The sequence below is a fragment of the Rhinolophus ferrumequinum genome, chromosome 2 (assembly GCF_004115265.2).
Source record: "Rhinolophus ferrumequinum isolate MPI-CBG mRhiFer1 chromosome 2, mRhiFer1_v1.p, whole genome shotgun sequence".
Taxonomy (NCBI): domain Eukaryota; kingdom Metazoa; phylum Chordata; class Mammalia; order Chiroptera; family Rhinolophidae; genus Rhinolophus; species Rhinolophus ferrumequinum.
The window spans coordinates 64,397,236-64,414,331 of NC_046285.1; the positions used below are offsets into that span (position 1 = coordinate 64,397,236).

At 44.7% G+C, this 17,096-nt stretch overlaps 1 protein-coding gene across 1 annotated transcript in view; it reads right to left on the minus strand.

The window, feature by feature from the left end:
- Window positions 1–17,096, minus strand: part of USP13 (ubiquitin specific peptidase 13) — a 104,472-nt gene that overhangs the window by 37,476 nt on the left and 49,900 nt on the right. Inside the window, exons 7-10 of the mRNA XM_033135075.1 lie at window positions 14,482–14,576; window positions 13,176–13,363; window positions 5,701–5,772; window positions 5,239–5,332 (exon numbers count right to left, since the gene is read on the minus strand). Coding sequence (XP_032990966.1) covers window positions 5,239–5,332; window positions 5,701–5,772; window positions 13,176–13,363; window positions 14,482–14,576 — 449 coding nt within the window. The remainder of the gene's footprint in view (window positions 1–5,238; window positions 5,333–5,700; window positions 5,773–13,175; window positions 13,364–14,481; window positions 14,577–17,096) is intronic.

A 17,096-nucleotide genomic window follows, 5' to 3' on the forward strand; every position in this document is an offset into this window, starting at 1 on the left:
GAAAGTATGTCTTGGACTCTGGGTACGCGCTCTTCAAACCCACACACCTCTGGGGCCAACACTACAGGCCAGCCCAGCAATTATTTCCCCACACTCAGCAGTGTAGGGGCACCAGTTGGAAGGAATCTTTTGCATCGTGTGCTCCTGTTTGGGCTCTCACGTCAGCACGCACTCACTGCCTGCTCCTGATCCTGTTACTTCTTACAAGCTATGCTTCGAGCTTAAAGTGTCTACCAGTCTCCCGCAAAAACAGCTGCTTTGAAAAGTTCAGCAAGTCAGTAAATTCTGAAAGGCTGCCTGTGCCACTGAGGGGTCATAGAACTGGGAAGAGAAGTTTTAAGAGACACCCTGGTGAAAAGCCCAGAAACCCCTAGACTCTCAGAATGAACTGAGGCCTGGCCTCATTCATCCCCCTCCCATGTTTCTTCTCTTTCTGTGCCCATTCATTTCTTTTCCCTCGACTGACCTTCCTTAATTCTTCGTTCAATAGTCAAGCTATAGCTTGAGGATTGTCAATCATCGAGAAGTTATTTGAAAAAAAGCTTCCTAACCAGAGAGATGGTACCTCTCTGTCTTCACATCATATTGCAGACCAGTCTCTGGCTTTCCCAGCTGGGTTTGAGCATTGTAGCTCAAACTCAGCTGTTGCACACCTACTGCCTTTACCATCGTCGTCCCCATCTGCCCACAACCACACCCCACACCAGTGCCATCTGATTTCAGAAGAGAGGTCTCACAAACTCCCATGTTCAACTATTACTGTGTCCACTTCATATCCTGTATATTAGAAAGTCAGTCTGTACAACAGTTGAGCCTGAATCTAATCAAATTTCCAGATCTGATTTCTAGTGTATAAGAAACACAAGCTAAACGATACCTCATGGAAGCAATCTTTAGAGCAATCCTGGGCAAAAGATCACCCAAGTGTCCCCTCTGGGCCAATCACCACACAAGATGAAAGGGAGACACCAGTCGCCCAAGACCCAGCCTGCCTTCCAACACCCTCTCTCTGTGAGCTGGCCTGCCACACTTCTGACACACTCTCTCTGTGAGGTGGCCTGCCACACTTCTGACACACTCTCTCTGTGAGCTGGCCTGACACACTTCTGACACACTGTCTCTGTGAGCTGCCCTGACACACTTCTGACACACTCTCTCAGTGAGCTGGCCCTCACACGCCTAAAGCAAGGGCTGGTCCTGGCAACTAACTGCGTAAGAGGGAGCCCCAGATAGCTTCCAAAATAGCAACCGCCTAAGGAACCTGTTGTATTTATAGGATACTGTACTTACTTTCTCCATCAGCAATTGCAAAACTGATGAGCTAAAATTACAGACTGGACTATGGTGTTCAAAAATCTTTCCCAAATGCTCACAGAGAACTTTCTGTTGAACACTGCACACAAAGGACAGCCCGACTAGCCACTCATATTCCCCCGAGCCTAACGCTTTAATTAATAAACAAGCAGCAAGACTGAGGCTTTGTATCACAGTAGAGCAACACTTGTCAAGTATTTACTTTTGCTGAGACCACAGGAACGAGAAAAAGACCCATCTCAGCTTGTCCCCAATACACAGGAGTATACTGTCTATTGATTTAAACTTTTAAACTTACACTTTGGACCAGCCGTTCCTAACCCAGGTTCAAACCTCAAATCTCCTAAGCTAAAGGAACAGAGGGCATTCCCTAAGCTATTTTTCATATTTGAAAAGGTGAGTTAGAAAGGTTACGTTTGCCCAACCTGGGAAAATGGAGGTTAATGAAAACAAAGTTCTTCGTTTGGGGCTGAAATTACATTACCTCCAAGTAGAACACTGGTTACCTCATGCTGATAAAAAACAGACCAGCAACTATGTATCAAGGATTATTTAGATGGGAAATCGAATGAATTGTCACTTAAGAAACAAAGTTTGTTCAGAATACAGGATTGTTTAAAACATGTTATCTTCAGAAGGATAAATAAATTATACGATAGTCAGCATTAAAATGTGTGAAAGCACTGTCTTAGAATGCATAAAAATCAGGAATATATTTTTTGAAGAAGAAAAAGTATCCTTTTATAGTGAGGAGGTCTTATCTACCTACTACAGACACAAGTTAATTTTAAAAATCAATTCAAAAATGTATGTCGAAATGGCAGTGTCCCACACAAACACTGCAAACATTTTTATAGATGAAAATATGTATTAAGCATGCATTGATAAAAACTAGCTTTCCCCTTGGTCTATAGCAGGCCCACTTAACACCAGGAAGTATATATTCTAGAAATGACCCAAGATACGAGTATAATAAGACAGAGGTGAGAAACCCAAGTTACTGAGCTACATGGTACTTCTGCAAACTCGAAGCCCCCCCTTTGCCATCCACCCACCACCACCAAGTACTGCAACAACTGTTAGGGAAGCAGGATAGAGTAGTGGTCAGACACACAGACTCAGGGGTCAGGCTGCCTGGTGGAAAGCCCAGCTCTCCCACTCACTAGCTTTTAACTTTAGGCAAGGTTTCTGAGCATCCGTTTCTGCATCAGTGAACACAAAGGAAGACCTGGGCTTTCATCAGTACTATATAATGTTAGTATTTGCATCATGGTGGTGGTGGCCCTATAAAAAGGCATTCCCGCCACATGGCTCTGACCCGTCTCACATGCTTACTCCCCTCCATCACGCATTCCTCTCTTAATCTATCCTTTTCCCTGATTCGGCATTCCTCTCTTAATCTATCCTTTTCCCTGATTCGGCATACCTTCTTTCCCCTTTTGAGGCATTCTAGGCTCGTGTACAAGTCACAAATGCCCAGGCCTGGGACAAGATCAACAGGCTCCTGATACCTGAGAGAAGAAAGATTCTCACAAATTGGTTTCTCTGAAACCAATTGCCAGTGACCATCCTGGATGCCCCATAAAGTAAATCCCTCCCTGTCAAGGGGAGTGGAGATTTTACTATGAATTACTTGTCTATTCACGTCATAGCTTGAAACTGATACCTTTGGGACCACCAAGAAAATTATTTGGTCAATTCAAGCTCATTTTGAATGTTAAAGGGACCGTGGCATCTCAGAGCAGGGAAAGCATTTAATGAATCATCTAGATCAAGGGTCATACATCCAAATACCCAGCCTAGTAGCCAGGTGAGGGATCGCAAAAGGACTGGAGCCAGCTGGGGACTGTGTGTCCTGTGAACAGAGGGCTGTCCTCAGCTCCAACCAACTTCTTTCGGGCATGGAATTGCCAGAGGTTCTGAGTTTTTAAAAGAAGTTGGAAATGCAGATATTTATCTGTGGACCAAGCAAAACTCACCTGCAGGACAGATACAGCCCAAATGTTGCCAGGTTACATAGCTTGTGCCAGACAGAGCAGGGGTTCGCACCAGCAAGCCTCAGACCCCTGCAGATCACAGAGCTACTGCACTAACCCAGCACTAAATCCCAAGGCAGGGGGAGAGCAGGGGCCCCAAGCCGTTATTGTTCATAGACTGCCTTGCTCACATAAGAACTACTTTTTTTCTTAATGTAAAAGGACTTGTGATATTAACGAAACCAAACCTTACTTCCCAACATTGCTAACTTGGTGAGTTTTCATTTCACATTTCCTCAAAGGAAGAGATTCCAAAAGCACAACAGTCATGTAATATACACAGATTTTTTTTTTTTATAACAGAGGGGGTCCTTCACACTTGCAATATTCACAAGCACCACCTAGACCAATTCTGCCATTTGATGGCTGAGATGAAAAAGTTACATGGAAACCAGGCTCCTCAGTCCCAAGCCAGTCTCCTTCGCCACCAAGGAGAATGGACTCTGCCCGAAGAGTGGCCCACAAAGAGACAGCTTGGGTTAAAAACCCAGGACAAATGTCATCAAACAGAAAATTTTAAAGCAAGTTTTTTTAAGTTTTTTTCACATTACCTCTTCAAAGTTTTACAGGAACCCAGAGGTAGGAGAAGCTTGGATAACCCCACATCCCTGCCCTACACCCAAACCATCTCCTCCACTGCATCCCAGATGAGGGTCTTCCTGGCTTGGGTGGGTAAGGAAACTCATTATCTTGCAAGGCCGGATAGCAATGCATCTGGGGAACTTGTCTTCCTGCCCCACAACACTTCGGTCTCCTGGCCTAGCCATTCAGAACGCCTGTACACGTCTTCACCCTCCTCGCCACCTTCTTCCTTCTCCCCACCCCCAAACACTGCCAATGTATGTGCCCTTCATAAACTCCCTTCCCCGTTTGCTCCATTTTCCCAACTAACTGGCTACATTGCAAAAAAAAAAAAAAGAGTTGATTTCCTTTTGATTCTTGCTCAGTCTGCAGGCATTAGGTAAGGATGACTGACTCAAGATGGGAGCACAGACGTCAAACACTCGAGAAACAGAATGGGAAGAAGTTGCCCACTAAAACACGACCGGGCCCCGTGGAGGCAGAGCAGGTGTGGGGACGTGGGCCGTGCACTCCATTCAGGACATCTGAAGCGCAAGGAGCCAGGGCCGCCACGTACAGCTGCGCGCTGCACTGCAGGATGCCACCACCACCACGCAACCAGACCAGGTTGGGAGTAGCGCCCTCTAGAGTTGCGTAAGAGCAGCCCACGCAGGCGTCAGTGGCCTATCTATCCTTCAAGCACGCGGAAAAGCACGTCTGTCTCTTAGGAGATGACGCACATCATTCCATTACTCTATCAATTAACAGTGACTAAATGGCCAAATGCATTTCTCATACTTGAGTGTGCTTACAAATGCCCTGGCAGCTTACCAAAAATGAGGACTACCCAGCCCTCCCCAGAAATTCCGAATCCTCAGCTTTAGTTGGGGGGGAGGGGGCTATGAATGTGGGTGTTGTCTTTCTAACAACCGGCCTCTTGAGAAACCCTAGCCAACAAAGATGAGGCTTAAGAGAAGAAAGACACTGTAAGGGCCAAGACTGTTACTGAGGGGAAAATCTTTATATTTTTATACAGTTTATTCCTTCCATCTCAGCTCTATTTTATGAAGAATATCGTTTCTGAAGACCATTAACGATGGCAATCACATAAAATCCATGCAGCAACTGCCACTAGAAACCCCACCCCGGGTTGCTCCTTCCCACGTTTTAAGAGTATGCAGACACCCTGCACTCAGAAATGAAACAGCTATTCTGACAGCTTGCTAAATTTATGGCCACCATTTGCCAAATCATAGGAAATCCACATTCTAGCTGGTGAAGGTCCCTCCTCCCTACATACCAACGTGGCAATCACTCGGACACATACCTTATGTTCCTCCTTCATCACCTGCTCGATGAGTTCAGATTTCACTGGAGGTTTTGAATACTGGCCTGAGAGAAGCCCGTGTCCTAACTTAGTCCTGGACAAGGAGGGAGAAGCAAAAACAAAAAGGTCATTGTTGTTTCCACTTGCAGGTATTAAAATTATCTATGAATTTCAGTAAGTACAGCTACTATTTAGGTGAACCACTTTATCTCAAGTACTCACAAATAACTAATTTACTTGATTCTCCTTGATACTGATTCCTTTTTCAACTTTTCCTCAGCACTTTATAATTTTATTAATTTTTTTCTTCTTATAAAAGTAACACATGCTCATTTTAGAAGATTTTTAAAAATACAGAAAACAAAGAAGAAAAAAGAATTGCCTTTAATTCTAGAGCCCAGAGGGAACCGCTATGAACACTTTATTGGAGACTTTTCTAAAAAACTACAGTTGGGCACTTACATCTGTGTGTTGAAATCTTGTGTTGGGTCTAAAGGAGAGTAGTCAAATATTCTTGGAAGATTTCCTACATACCTAGAAAATGAGAAGTGACAGTCAAAACATAGGAACTGAGAAAAAACAGAACGAAAATAAGCCATCATCCTAGCTAAGACCTTCTGTCAAAATTAAATCAACCACCTGAAGGAAAGTTTTTCCTGAGCTGCTACCTCGACAACCATATTCTTAGACCTCCCTAAAAGTGTTTATGCTTCTATCAGTGGGTCTCAATCCTGGGTGTGAGTCAGAATCCCCTAAAAGACTTTCTTAAAAAAAAAAGCACAAAAGCCAGAGCCACCCCTAGATGTTCTGATTTCACTGCCTGAGGCTGAGGCCTAGGATTCGGAATCTTTTGCAAGTCCCACGTGACCCTAACATGTAGCCAGAGTCAAGAACCGCTGGCTTATCTGGAAACTATCTGGAAAACAAATGGTAAGGTTAGGACTTGCTCTCTAGTCGTGCAAATGAATAATGATGACGACAGCAGTGACACCTACTGTTTCTTGAGGATTTCCTACGTTACCTGGTTGAGTCTTCATTATGACCATATGAGCAAGTGATTCGTTTTGTTATCCCATTTGAGAGATGAGAAATCAGGGTGCAGATTCATTAGGTAGCTTCCAAAGTCACCCAGGGAGCAAGTGATGAAGCCCAGAGTGGACCCAGGCAGCATGGCTCCAAAGCTGTGCTCTGAACCTCGCCCCCCGCGTCGCTGTACCTGCCCCATCCATGGTCCCTTGAGCGGTCCACAACCCCTCCTTCTGACCAGGTTATCCTGACAGCAATGCTAACTTTAGCCACCTACCTCTAATCTCAATGTATAATCATTCCTTTCACTTCTCAAATTCATTTCCTATTTCACACCCTCTGCTTTGTGTTGCTCATCTTCCCCCTTTCAGGCTTTGACTCTGAGCCTGGAAGCTCTAGGAAAAGAATCCAGAAGCAGGTCCCTTCCTCTGGCCCTCCATGTGCCCTTCTCTGCCTGCTTCTCTGACCTCATTCCCACCTCTCTCCCCAAGACTAGGGCACACCAAGCTTGCTCCTGCTTCAAGGCCAGGCCATTTCCTGACTCTTTCCTGGAATGCGCTCTCCACAGATCCTTGCTCCTTCTCAGGTCTGATTAATAGTCACCTCCCCCCTTCCTGAGTCCCTATCATCCGACTCTGGCTGAGTTTCTGCTTGGCATGCATTACTGTTTACAATTATATAATTTATTTATGTTCTAGTTTATTATCTGTCTCTCTAGAGTTTACATATTAGACTATCATCTCCATGAAGGCAGAGACTTCATCTAAATCATTGCATCTCTAGCACCAGAACAGTATCTGACGTGCAAAAGACACTCAATAAATATATGTTGAATGAATACATTCATAATGTGTAATCACATAACCCATTTTCATAACTGACCACCTATAACCCAATAGAAAAAAACCTTACAACAATAAAGCCTTAGTAGAGAACCATGACATACTAGTAGTTAGTTAGCAATGACCTCTAACTAGAAACCTCAACTACTGGCACCTGCTGTCTACAAACTCAGAATTTGTAGCCTAGATTATATACCTATACCAAAATTAACAGAGCACACTTCTCTGGGACAGTCCCATCCAAACAGTTTTTGGATGTGTCACTACAGCAACAATTCCATCTAGAAATTTTCCACAGACCAAGAACCAAATAATAGATAAACCAAGTTTTGAAACCGAACTATTCAGAGCCAGAGGCTACACTGACAAAGTCTAATATACAACACGATTAACTCATCAACTTTCTTACGATCCAGTCTTTATCATATCTCAAAACCTGACAAGACAAAAAAAAAAAAAAAATCCCTCACTGAGAAGACGAACATTAACAAAAAGGCTTATTTTTTAAGGCAAGATTGGTGAAGAATAAAGTTAAATGTGGTAAATCTTTGATGTCCGAAAAGTCCACTTTGCTAGTAATTTATATTCCTTTTCTAATCAATGAGGAATATCATCCATTACAACAAAATTGAACTAAAATGCAGAAAAATGCTAGATAATTTTTAAAATACATATTATACCTTCAATTTGTAACCTAGTGGTTCTCAAAGGAAAAAAACAATAACAATGTGTATTTGCTATCTGAGAATCCATCTTAGTTGTCATTTAATTCGCACACCAGTTTATTTAGATTTGATCCTCATCGGAATTATTTTGAAATGTAAACTGGATCCAAGTGGCAGACAGGGTATCAAGGAGTAAGTATCAGGCTGAAGTTCCCAAATTACACTGAGGTCATGCATAAGTCATTTAATCTCTCCGTGAGTCACTCTTTCTACTTACAAAACGGAGGCACTGCTCCTGGACCAAACCCCACTGAGTTAGTCTCACTGGGGAAAAGGAGCCCGAACAGCAAGTATTTCAATTCATGGATATTTGGTAAAAGAACGAAAAGACAGGGGATGAGTATAAATAATAAGTTGCTCATGTTCTAATATCTACAGTAAATGTTCAGAACATAGAATATAAAATATTAGATAATATAAAATTTTAAAACCCTTGAAACAAGACTGTGAGAGATTAGAATCTTAAATCCAAAACAGACATGAATAACATTTTTTCATTGAAGAAAATATTCAGAAAGGTAACTGTACATCAAACTTTGGAGTATAGAAAGAATTTTCAAAAATTAGAGATTGTAAAGCACTAAAAGTGTTATTGGACTGGGAAACAAAAGAACACAAGTTTCTTCCATGCTAGTTTCAAAGAAATAATAATTACACAACACCTACCACAAGGACATTCCTTCAATATTAAAAAAAAAAAATCTTGGCGCATGAGACATAAGATGAAGCTACTTTGATAATACAAGTATGAGCTATAGGTAAGAATTAATAAAACTAAGATGATGCGTGCGTGATGCATACCTTTGAAAAGGTTTTCCCGTCTCAGAGCTTCAAGTCTGCTCTTCCTTCTGTCCAACACCCTCTGTCCCCACACCTCCCACCCATCAGTCAAATTTGTGCCCCTGTGTGTGTCCTGTCTTCAAAGACGTCCTCCTGACCACGTTCCCTTTTCCTTCATGGACCTTACTATGTTTATCACCAAGCAGTTGTTCTTACGATTACTAGTTTAATGTCTGTTTCCCCAAGTGTGGCCAGGTATCATGTCCCTTTGTTTACCACGGAACCCCCCACCCCCAGCCCACTGCTGAGCAGAGCAGAACGCACTCCTTACTGACTGGATGAAAAATGAAAACCAGTCATGGAAAACAGTCCATAAATTTCCAAAGCCAGAAAACAGTAAGAGGTTAAGTCTTCAAATACCAAGAGAGAAAAAGAAAAGAATGTCTGATGTACTTTTTATTAATCACTATTAAAGCCATTAGCATTTGTAATGCAGGGTCTCTGGTCCCGCTCCCAGCATAAGAACGCAGGATATGGTGAGTCTAAAAAAGAACAACAACAGAGCCATGGATAGGGGGTTCATACCACTATATTCTCAATGGCGGCTGGTTGAGACACAAAAGCAAACATCTGTCAGTATGCCAACGAGGGGTCTTCCTGCACCCCAGTCTCACTGGCGGCCGGTTGAGACACAGGAAGTAGGATCCACACGATCCGCAATCTGCCATCCGTGTTTGCTAACCCCACTAGCTAACTGCAATCCATACTTGCTAGGTCAGCCACAGCAGTTATATCAGTGGCCAGTGGCTAACTGGTTACAGCTAATGGCCATCTACTACCAGCACCTTTCCATGGGAGGCCAAGAGCCTGGAAACTGCTCTCTGGGACTCTGTCCCCATACTCAACTCCTACAGGGTCTTGCCTCACAATCTACACAACAAGCGTCTTCTGCGAGGGGCCCTGTGTCAGGTACGCAGCTCATGAGACAATGTTTCAGTCCAGTTCAAGTAATGTCCCAGGAGGTATCCCTCGATGTCCACCTACTTTCTGGGTACAGCCAGGGTTTCTCAGAGTACCGCCAGTCTTTCTGGGCACAGCCAGACTTCCTGGGCACAGCCAGGGTTTCTCAGGGTACCGCCAGTCTTTCTGGGCACAGCCAGGGTTTCTCAGGGTACCGTGCTGGACAATAGTGGCTCACAGCCAAGGCACTTACATATTCTTGACAGCGGCCGGTCGAGACACAGGAAGCAAACATCCGCCTGCACCCCAACAAGGGGTCTTCCTGCACCACAGTCTCGCTGGAGGCCGGGCAAGACAAAGGAAGTAAACATCCGCCAGTTCTACTAGAATGCAGGATATGGTGAGGCCAAACAGGAGCAACAATGGAGCCATGGATAGGGGGTTCATACCACTATATTCTTGATGGCGGCTGGTTGAGACACAAACGCAAACATCTGTCAGTACCCCAACGAGGGGTCTTCATACACCCCAGTCTCACTGGTGGCCAGGCAAGACACAGGAAGCAGGATCCACATGTTCAGCAATCTGCCATCCATGCTTGCTAACCCCACTTGCTAGCCGCAATCCGCCGTCTGCTTCTCTGCCAATCAACCAACCCCTTGCTAACTGCAATCCACGCTTGCTAGCTCAGCCACGGCAGTTATTATCAATGGCCAATGGCTAGCTGGTTACAGCTGATGGCCAACTAGTCACAGCTGATGGCCAGCACCCGAGCCAGCACCTTTCCACATGAGGCCAAGAGCCTGGAAACTGCTCTCCGGGACTCTGTCCCCACAGCATTTCAACTCCATTGGGTAAAATATTGCCCTGTATATTCCTAGTGTGCTGTCTGCCTGTCTGTCTGTCTTAGCACATGTATCCTCTTCCACACTTGAACCAAAGTAGAAACCTAACCACTCTGGAAAACACAAGAGACTCTTTTCTAAACTTAGGCAGTAGCTGCCCATGAGTACACCCGCCGCAGGTCCGGGTCTCTGTGTCTCACTGTCCTAGCACAGCCAAGGAAGAAAATGGCCACAGATGCAGCTACTATGGCCCTCGGTGTGGAAGGAGGGAGACGGCCTTGTATGTGCCCAGTGAGGAAGTGCCCTCAATCACTGCCTCACAAATTATCTGCAGCTTTTTTGTTTATTTCAACTCATACAAATGATACATTTTAAAAAATAGAATAAAAATAGATTATTAGAAAACTAAAACTAAAATTTATAAAACAAGGCAATGTCCAATTACCACAAAAATTTCTAAATGCTCTGTGGGGACAGAGCCAGGAAAGCAGTTTCCAGGCTCTTGATGTCCCGTGGAAAGGTGGTGGCTCGGGTAGTAGATCGCCATCAGCTGTGACTAGTTGGCCATCAGCTGTAACCAGTTAGCCACTGGTCACTGATATAACTGCCGTGGCTAAGCTAGCGGGCAGCGTATTATGGCTAGCAAGGGCGGTTAGCAAGCAGATTATATTGCAGATTGTGTTGATCCTACTTCCTGTGTCTCGCCCAGCCACCAGCGAGACTGGGGTGCAGGAAGACCCCTTGCTGGGGTATTGGCAGTTGTTTGCTTTTGTGTCTTGACCAGCCGCCATCGAGAATATAGTGGTATGAACTCCCTGTCCATGGCTCCATTGTTGTTCCTTTTTGGCCTCACCATACCCTGCGTTCTTGTGCGGGGAGGAGCCGAGTCCCTGCGTTACACATAGTGCAGCGAACAGGGTATGGTGCCAGCCAAAACTCTCCGAAGGGCGGTGGAGCAGTTTGTGCGTATGAAAACTCAGTCTCGGGAAGCCCGTGAGGAGCAGCGCTGGGAGTAGAAAACGCAATCTTCCTGAGAGAAACGTGACCCCTCGGTGAATTGGTGGTCCTCTCAAGCCTTTGGATGGCACGCCGCCTTGTTGGCCATAGCAGGCGACGCCTGCTTTCTGGTAGGCCGCTGCTGCCATAGGCTCCTAGAATTGTGGGCATCTTACACCAAAGCCACCTGGTGCAGCAAGCAGGATTCCGGCCAGGTAGGAATGGTGTCTGACTCTGGGCAGAAGGACATGTGCCCCTCCCCCCCACAGTGTGTGGTACCCAGTGGCCACTGTTCTCAGGAGTTGGACCCTTGAGGAGGGGTGGGAGGATGTGGATGGTTCTCCAGCCAGTGCGCAGAGGGCCCTGCAGGTTCTAGCTGAGCGGTTGCTGGAGGAGGTGAAGGGTACAGCTGACCGTGTGGGCTGGATGTTCCTCACCACATTGCATTATAACACGGAAGATGCACTTAATGAAGTAGCCCACATGCGGGACCAGCAGCCCTGGTGGGAGGCATTGGAAGCTCGGGACCGCCAATTAAAGGAGGAGCCCCACAGTGGAGACTCTGAGGCAGAGGCAGACAACGCAAGTGGAAGTGACGTAGTTCCCCACCTCCACGCCCAGCCCATCGTGCAGCAAAAGGTGAAGCACAAGCAACGTTTGGGCCCCGGGGGCGTCGCTGCCGGTAACCCAGATGTGACTGAGTTCACAACCTATACCCCTTACACTCCCACTGAGTTGCAAGAGCTGGGGAGGCGGTGCCAACAGCGCCCTGGAGAGCCAGTCTTAGCAAACGTAGCTTGGATGCTACGTTTATGGGATGAGGGGCAGACAGCATACTTTGCTCCCCAGGAGAAATGGAAAAGCTAGCCTTCGTGAGGGGGCATCCATCCCTGCGAGAAAGGTTACAGAATTGCCATAGGTTGGCCCAAGACCAGGGCAACCACACTCTAATGGAGTGGCTCACCGCTGCAGTATGCACAGTAATGGGAGAGGCTGGTGAGCTTCCAGACACTGAGTAAATGGCAGTCGTATACTGAACTTACTCAAATCCTCCATGAGATGGGTATGAGACATGCTATGTTCAACCCTAATATGCAGAGGCTGGAAGTCAAGCGTTTTACAACCGGCATGAGAGATCTGGTTTTGGATACTGCCCCTGCAAGTGCTTTTGGATCCTTGGTTGCCATTCTCACACCCTATGTGGGGCGGCAGATCCATGAAGTTCCCACCACCAGGGCCACCCTACATGACACGCTCACTCTCAATTTCCATTACATGTCATTACTGAGCCGTATCCAGCAGTGTGAGGGCCAGCAGCAGGCCGTGAACCATATTTTGAGTGGCAAAAAAATGAAAAGCCTCAGTCCTCTAAGAAACTCCACTCACCAGGAGGACATTGACTAAACAGATCATTGACTCTCTCCTAACACATCTATAGGAAGGGATTCGGCAGGTTGCTGTGAAGATTAATGATTAATATTTTCTTGGCACAGAGTGTTTAAAAGTGGAAGCCATTATTATTATGATGACAAATCCCTGGGGGAGGTTTTTCATTTCACAAAGCTCTCCTCATCTCACCTGATCCCCATACACTTGACACGGGTGCTCACCCAGCTTTAGGGCAAGAAGTCACACCACGGATAATGTGGTGAAACGTCCTGCAGCGGATGAAGATGGGCTTCCGCAGTACATATGAACTGGACTGGACCTGGAAGGGATGGAGGGCAGTGCTGTGTACCCAGGTCTACACTGAGGAAACTTACGCTCTCTGGAATTCCGGGATGCTGAAGATGGCCTGCATGACGGAACTGAGATAGCAGCTATTGCCCAGGTTCTTGAGACCCGTGTACCCCGAGCCATACATGGGCTTCAGCTTTGTCCCCGTCTCTTGGATCACTTCCCACTCACTGACTCGTGGCTTGATGTCATTGTCTCGCAGCCCGTTCTCTGTCTGGGGCAAAGTCATTGAAGAAAAACAACTTTAGCTGTGATTATTATTCAAAGATCATGTCCCACTTAGTTATTTCTAACAGCAATAGATGTTTCTGCCTCTTTCCACCCTCAACTAAACAGAGGAATAAACAACCTAATTGAAAGAGATGGAGATAATAATGGTTGCACGACAATGTAACTGTAATTAATGCCACAGAATTGTACACTTAAAAATGGTTAAAATGTAAATTTTATGTTATGTCTCTTTCCACAATGAAAAAAAAACCACACATTTAAAAGATTTAAAAATAAAAGAGAGATTAAGAAGAAAGGAGATAGGAAGAAGAAGAAAGACAAATCGGAATAAAAAAAAAGAAGAAGAAGCAAGTAGAATAATTTCCAGAGAAGATAAAACACAACACAGCAAACAAAAAGGCAAGGCAGTTGGAGAGGAAAGTGGAACAAATCCCTGGGGGCTTGGGAGTGCCTCGAAATAGGAGGAAAACTTAAAGAAGAGCAGAGAAAGTAAATTAACAAGTGACATGAGTGAGAAAGAGGAGACAGAGAGGAGAACATGAAGAGAGGGAAATGGCCTGGGATGGGAGGAAAGAGCTAAAACAAGACATGCACATTTAATAGCCCCTCGTAGGGACAAATTAACATAGTCATGATAGCAGTTTAAAAACACAATGTTAAATGAAGCAAAGCTTTTCCATCAACAGTACTATGTTGGCTTAGTCTTTCCACCCCCAGGAGCTCTGCTTCCCTTCCTGAAGTTAATTAAAGTGATGTTGGTCACAGATCATTTTAAAGGTCATCTTCCTGTACCTTCTCCCTTTAGTGAACAAAGAGTGATTCACGCAACTCTCCATCAGAGGAGATAGACATTCTGTAAGTAACCGCCAACTAAAACAAAATGGTACTTGACAAGGTGCCATTTTTATTATAACATTAAAAAAACCAAACTGGTAGGCAAAAGAAAACATCAATTAATTATATTCAAGAAGTAAATACAAACATTAAAACCTAAAGCCTATAAAATAAAAATTCATGTTAGACGAATTGTATATTAAATAAACCAAACAGCTCCCCCGTCCCCAACAAAGTGGGAATAGAGACCACAGTAGACGTTCTCACCCCATGCATATGAAGCATGTCAATTCCAAAATGCGCCAAGTGCTTGGCCAAATGAGGATCCAAAACAGGTTCCTCTTCTTGAAAAGAATAAACATCTAGAAGGTGAAGAGAAAATAAGCACTGAGATCTGTAACCAAGTCATTCAGTATTCAACATGTATTTATTGAGCACCAGGCTTGGGATATATCAATGAACAAAACAAAATTCTCTTGTGAGTTAGTTACATTCAACTGGGAAAAGACAGATGAGGAACAACAAACATAAAAAATAGGTAATTTTTGTAAATGTACCCACATATCAATTCTTTTGACATTTCAGGAAGCAATAAAAAAAAAAAAAAGGTTTGCTGAAACTGAAAAATAAAAGAGTAGTGTCTAAAGTTAAAATAATTTAAAATTAGAAAAACCTAAATGCCTAATGCATGATTTTTCTAACCAAAACCACAGTGGCATAACTGTAAGTTCAGGAGGAGGGAAGGATGAGGGAAAAGAGGGGTGACACCGTCTACTCACGGCAGGTAGAACCTATGGGGGGAAACACAGAACCTCGGGGGCAGCTGAATGGCTGAACTGGGGTGTCAGGTCCACGACAAAACAAAATTCTGCCTGTGGACCCCTCTATAGTCTCAGGCCTACCAGCTCACCAATTTCCACCGCCCACCGGCCCCCTCATCCCTCTTTCCTACTTTGGTGTCCCCACCTTACAGAGCTGGTGAGGGATGTGTGAGGATTGTGCCACCTTGGAGCACACACTTCAGACAATGATGTATTTGGCACAGCAGGGTAACTCAGGGGGCTCCAGCTGTCCTAGGCCCTGCCCCCTGCCCCAGGGCCTGAGGGATTAGCATCTTGGCCTGTCAGTAACCCAAAAGGGCACACCAGTGTTGGCAAGCTCTCTCCTAAGGTGGGAGGCTTCTCTCCTGAGGACCTAATATCCCACCTAACAGATGCTTTGGACCAAACCTGGCTTCTCAAAGTGTGTGTGTGTACAGACTCCAGGCCCTACCTTGGACCTACTGAATAAGAATCTGCAGTTTAGTAAGATCCCAGATGCACAGTAAAGTTTGAAAATCACTGCTTAAAATTTTCAAAAGCTATCTGAACTAAAGGCAGGATATAGATCTTCGAGGGAAAAAAAAGCGATACGAATACTGACTGATCTGTCCTCACAGCAAGTGCAATGTGGGGGAAGTGACAGACAGCTTCAGGCCCATTTGCAGATGAGGAAAAGAGGCTCAGAAAGGTGAAATCATTTGCCGCAAACCCCACAGGTGACCCAGGACCCAGGTGTACTGACTCCTGGCCAAGCCTATTTTCCTTAAATTATTTCCTTAGATCTCGGGAGACCCATAGATTTGGTAAAGCATCTCTCCACTCTTAAAAGGAATGGTGAGTCAAAAACCACAATTTCTTCACTCCTAAATTTGAAAAGTAAAATTTATTACAAGGAAAATAAATAGAAAGATATCATTCTTTTGGACAGTAATAGATAGACTTTCCAAAAAGTTTCTTGCTCTTTGGAACATCACCAGGAGGGGGGAAAATAATATAGAGAGACTCTGGTGATCCTCTGTCCCAAACCCAGATACATGAGGACTCACTGCCACCAAAGGCAGTCAGTTGTTCTATTATTAACAGATTAAACATCGTATCGCTTTCTCCTCTATCCCTCTTCTCCTCAGGGTCCATTTTAATTTGTGCATAGCAGCCTTCTGTTATACTTTTTTAAATTATATTTCAGTGCTCTCAAAAGGAAAAACAAAAGACAAAATCCCCACCCCAATTAAGAAAAATTTCCCAAAACTTTACCAAAAACACCAACAAAAATCTTTGAACTAATAATGTGAAGCAAATACATCAACAATATTTTCCATCTGTGACTAGTGACAAAAATACACCACTCAAATACTGGCTGGAAGTTGAAAATGGCATTCCCTGTGATATGGGAGAGCTCCCTCACTACAGAAGTTTTAAGCCTCCCTCACTGTAGAAATTTTAAGTCTCCCTTTCCCTACTTTCTTAGCTCCTTAGCCCTGGCTTTGATTACTCTTCTAATCAGTTTCTGAGTCCTACACTAAAGATTGCTCCTAGCCTGAATCACAGGATGTTTCTCACCCCAGCCTCAGATAACGACTTAAAAGCCTGTGACTATCCCTCAAGCCATTCAGGACCTCACTCTTGGATAATTCCATCCCAGAGAACAAATAGGTTTTAACATTCCCCCAGGCCAGTATACTTGTTGATTGGAATCACTGAAGCCTAATGTTCTTTCCAACCCATTCTGGGCCCAGCTCCTGACGCCACCTAAATGAGGGGTTGAATGGCCACAGGCTCTATTGAACTATCGGATTTATTAATTAAAATCCATTTTTCCTCATTCAGGGGCCTTGGGGATGCAGAAGATACCCCAGCAAGATTGCCAGTCCCAACAAAAGAAGCCAACATGGTCTTGCAGGCGGATCCCAAGACCCCTTCCTCTAATCTGAGATCAGTTAGGGCAAGAGTTCTGTGAATCCCCAATAGGTAGGGACAACTCTACGCCCCTGCCCAGCAGGAAGCAGATACAGAAGAACAGACCTCCTGTCCCTCAAATTCCCACAGAGATTCTATGGGGAT